Source organism: Bidens hawaiensis, unplaced genomic scaffold (genome assembly GCF_021521415.1).
Source record: "Bidens hawaiensis isolate Kalapana, Puna unplaced genomic scaffold, B.hawaiensis_p1.1 tig00032577_1, whole genome shotgun sequence".
Lineage (NCBI taxonomy): Eukaryota > Viridiplantae > Streptophyta > Magnoliopsida > Asterales > Asteraceae > Bidens > Bidens hawaiensis.
Genome location: NW_027495568.1, coordinates 227,031 through 231,110, shown reverse-complemented (window position 1 = coordinate 231,110; position 4,080 = coordinate 227,031). Strand labels below are relative to the sequence as shown.

Genomic DNA, 4,080 nt, shown 5'->3' with positions numbered 1-4,080 from the left:
TAAAACAAACCAGTTAGATGTATTTAATAATCAAACTCATCATCGTGGTTAGTTTGATAACTACTCACGACTCTTAAGGTTTTAGAATCTGCTCGTTGCGACTAAAGGATGTCTTATTTACTCGTGGGCGTTGATTACGAGGCTTTAAACTTATTTAATCTTCACGAGTAGATGATTAGTGAAACTGGTCGTTACGGTTAGTTTATAGACACGTAGCAAGTTTTAATTGGTTATACAAACTATTCGTGGTTAATCAAAAACTATTCGTCACGACTAGTTTATAATACCTATTTTGGGAATTTGTTGAAAATGACACCTAAAACTTGAAAAACGTATTCATAAATGCCTATTTTGGGAATTTTCCTTAATTTTTATATATATATATATATATATATATATATATATATATATATATATATATATATATATATATATCATTCGAAATGATTCGCAGGGGTTCATATACCAATACTTAAACTTTTGTAAACAATATCTTTTGTAAAACGAGTTCATAAGCACAAAAAAAATATTATGCTTGTAGAAATCCAATGTATATAAATTATATAACATAACATATAACGTGCAAAATACAAAGAATAATTATTATGCTTAAGAAAACCAGTTCTAATCTTTCGTATACAGACATATAGTTAAACAAGGCCAAGAGTGTATCCGGTTGACCTTTCACGTTGACCTTCAACAAAGTCAACGAGCATACAACTTAAGACTTTTTAAGAGTGTCGTCCTACTGCTCTACCACAAACAAGAGCATTCGTTGGGATATCATACTCGTTCACAAGACTTTTGACCGGATTATAAACCCGAAGGTAGAACTGTTGACCGAGGTACTGTCGTTCCCACGTCGCCGACCTTAAATTCCACATACCTTGGTTGTCCAACGACACGTAGATCACAGTCCACGAGTTTGGGTACACCTGGACCGTGTGTCTTGTGAGAGCATCAACCAAGTTGTAACTCTTTCGACTTGCTTGTGACCATTGTCCCGATCCATACCTACATTAATATATAATTTAAAGCACTGGGTATATATTTTATGTACAGACAAAATAATAAACATATAAACATGTGTCTAAATATATAAACATACGTACCCGACTGGCCAGAAGTCATAGCCGTCAAGGTGCCATGACTGAACAGTGTTCTCGTTGTTTTGGAAAACGATTTCAAGGAAGTCGTGAAGTGAGGCGGGCATAACGGATGTGGCCAAAAGTGGGGCCCCGTTGTTGGGGAAGGCTTGAATGGCGTTTGTGGAATAAACACCGGGGATGTTAAAGTAATCGGCTAGTTTCAATGGGGTGTCTGCGTTGATGTATGAGACGCCGTTCACAGCGTATCTTTTCCTCCCGTTGATTAAGAATGCGGAGTTGGTCAATACGATTGTCCTTGTGGGTGTGATGGTTCCATAGTGGAATGAGCCTTGTGGGTTTGGTCTGGCTGCATTTGAGGTCAAGTTCCATCTGAAAATAAGAAAAACCAATATTACAAATCAGCCCAAGTTCTGAAAGCTCGGCTTGTTTACACACTTAATCATGCACATTAGTTTCTATTCACAAGTACGGGTTGACAACACTCATCCCGTACCAACAAATCCAAAACACAGCCAAACAGAACTGGTTCTAGTTTTCTTAAAAGCAGTTTCGGGTTCAATCTGTTTGGTTCAAAAGCTGAAACATAACCTTTTGTTTTCAAATTTGATATTTTTTAAAATAAATGCAAGTAAGTTTATACCTTAATGTTCTAGCTTGTTGCATAGACCAGTGAACTTGGTAGGTCGGGCCCACAGGGATTGGACCAGAGACTGTTGTATGGGAATTCGTATAATGTAACACCGAAACCGAAGTAAGTATTTTTCGTGTAAATCGTGTAGATGCAACAATGTAATAATCTTTTGCAGGTTGATCCAATGTAACCAGAACAGAAGCCGATTGACCAACATGCACATCAAGTGAATCGTATATGTTTTGAACCACATTCGACCCTTCAACCTCAACCAATTTCATTTTGTGTCCCTGAATCCTAAAGTTGAATGATGTTGACAAGCCCACATTTGATATTCTGAACATGTATGTTTTACCTGAAAAAAGTTCCAAAAAATAGCAATGTTACAACAGAATAACTACCTTTGACTTTCAAAGTCAAACACAAGCTACTAACTTTAAAGGTTGAGAATTACCTTGATCACCACTAAATGTGGTTCCACCTTGTCCGTTTATAAGAAGACCGTCGGGAAAAGTAAGTGATCTTCCTGAATCGAGATATTGTCGCAAGCCCTGAAACCGTAAAAGGTGTTCTTATCGTTGATATTGAATACAAGATATACTAATACCATGTTTGACTTTTAAGAGTCAAAAGTGCTAGCTTTTAATCTCAAAATTAACAAGATTTACTAAGGTTAAACAAGAAAGTATTCTTAACTACTGTAGCATATAGGAAAGCAAAATCATTTACTAAACCTTGAGTTAAGCATCCAAAAGAATGTATATAATATTCGAACTTTGAGAGTCCAACATTTGACTTTGACTTTATATATGATTCTCAGTTTCTCACCTTATGGTTAGACTTGTACCAGTCACCAATAAGTAGATTAAAATCGCCAGCTGGAATCGCATACGGGACAGGGATACGAGGTCTAGCATATACATTTATAGCCCCAAAACCACCAGCAGCTTTATGCATTGCAGTTGATGGAAAATATGTGTAACCTCCAATTTGATCTTTTGGTTGAAATTTGTATGTAAAATTAGAGTTTGGAGGAATTGGGCAGTTTGTACCCAAAACCCCATCTTGCCATGAATTCTTTCTTTGTTTAATCCCGTTCCTAAAACACATTTAAATCAAGTAAGTTATTATAATACTTGAGTCAACGAGAGTGGGAAGGGATCATGAGAAATCGTTCTTCTTGAGAAAACATAAACATCTCTATACTACACATATACACTACCTTGCAGTATACATACTACATATATGCAGCATATCCTACTTCATATATGTACTACTAATATTACATGAGTAGTATGATATCCTGCATACATGTAGTATGCATTACTTGGTTTTATCACGAGGAAGAGTTTTCTCTTGATCCCGTCCCTAACTAGAGTTAAATTGATAGAAAGACGAACCAGGTCAAGAGGAACGGCTGGTCAAGTTTATTGAACAGGTTGAGGATAATATTGTCATTTGTGACAACATCAAGGGTAGGACCAGGAAATTGTCCATTGATCAAGATTACCTGAATAAAGCCCAACATTAATTAACAAGACCAACATAATTTCACTAAACCAAAAATTAGAAATATTAAAAAATTAATGGTTAAAAAATAAAGAACCTGTTGAGGAACACCAAGAGGAGAAGCAGTTCCATAGGTAACAGTCCAGGTAAAATACTTATAAGGGTCCTCTGCTTTCACCATACAAAAACTCAAAATAAAGATCACCAAAATTGGCAAAATTTTCCTCTCCATTTTTACCGAAATCAACTTAAATTCCTGTAAAAATCCAAACTTTATTAATTGTATCTGATTTTGCAATGTGGGTATCATTAAGCTTGAATATAAAAACACAAAATGTTAACAAAAACAGAGTATTCCTCAAAAAAAAAAAAAAAAAAACTAGATTATACAATTCTTGAAAAATATCCACATTCCAAGAACAACTTAAAACCATGTAAAAATCCAAACTTTATTCATTAAATCAATTTTTGCAATGTGGGTATCATCAATCATGAAAATAAAAACACAAAAGTTAACAAAAAAGGAAAATAAAAACCCTAGATCATACAGTTCTTGATACATTTCAAGAAAAGAAAATGGTGAAATGGGTACATACCAAGAGAGGATTGATTGATGATCAAATGAAAGAAGAAGTGTGAATAATGTTGTATAAATAGATGCAACTGCACATATAAATATAATATTATATAGTAGTGACAAGTTGTAAATTATAAATGGTTAGTAATATTATCAGGGGTTTGCTTTAGTGGGGAAGGTCTGGGTTTGGGTTAAACCCTAAAAGGCAGAGCTGTCTGCTTTCCAAATTCGGCGGATTTCACGCGGTTTCGACT

The 4,080-nt window shown here is 35.0% G+C and overlaps 1 protein-coding gene across 1 annotated transcript; it reads right to left on the bottom strand.

Annotated features, from left to right (window-relative positions):
- Positions 1 to 588: 588 nt before the first annotated feature.
- Positions 589 to 3,500, bottom strand: LOC143583846 (L-ascorbate oxidase homolog). The gene is made up of 7 exons (XM_077066044.1): positions 3,347 to 3,500; positions 3,141 to 3,250; positions 2,569 to 2,839; positions 2,195 to 2,291; positions 1,750 to 2,095; positions 1,113 to 1,478; positions 589 to 1,014 (listed from the first exon to the last, which is right to left on the bottom strand). Exons 1-7 carry the CDS (start codon positions 3,479 to 3,481, stop codon positions 732 to 734), a joined length of 1,608 nt encoding a protein of 535 aa, XP_076922159.1. The 5' UTR covers positions 3,482 to 3,500; the 3' UTR covers positions 589 to 731.
- Positions 3,501 to 4,080: the final 580 nt, after the last annotated feature.

Coding starts and splice junctions, on each gene's coding strand:
- LOC143583846 (XM_077066044.1), bottom strand. CDS start 3,481: ATGGAGAGGAAAATTTTGCCAATTTTGGTGATCTTTATTTTGAGTTTT. Junction 2,096..2,194: donor CACATTTAGTGGTGATCAAG/GTAATTCTCAAC, acceptor AACTTTTTTCAG/GTAAAACATACATGTTCAGA. Junction 1,015..1,112: donor TATGACTTCTGGCCAGTCGG/GTACGTATGTTT, acceptor ATATTAATGTAG/GTATGGATCGGGACAATGGT.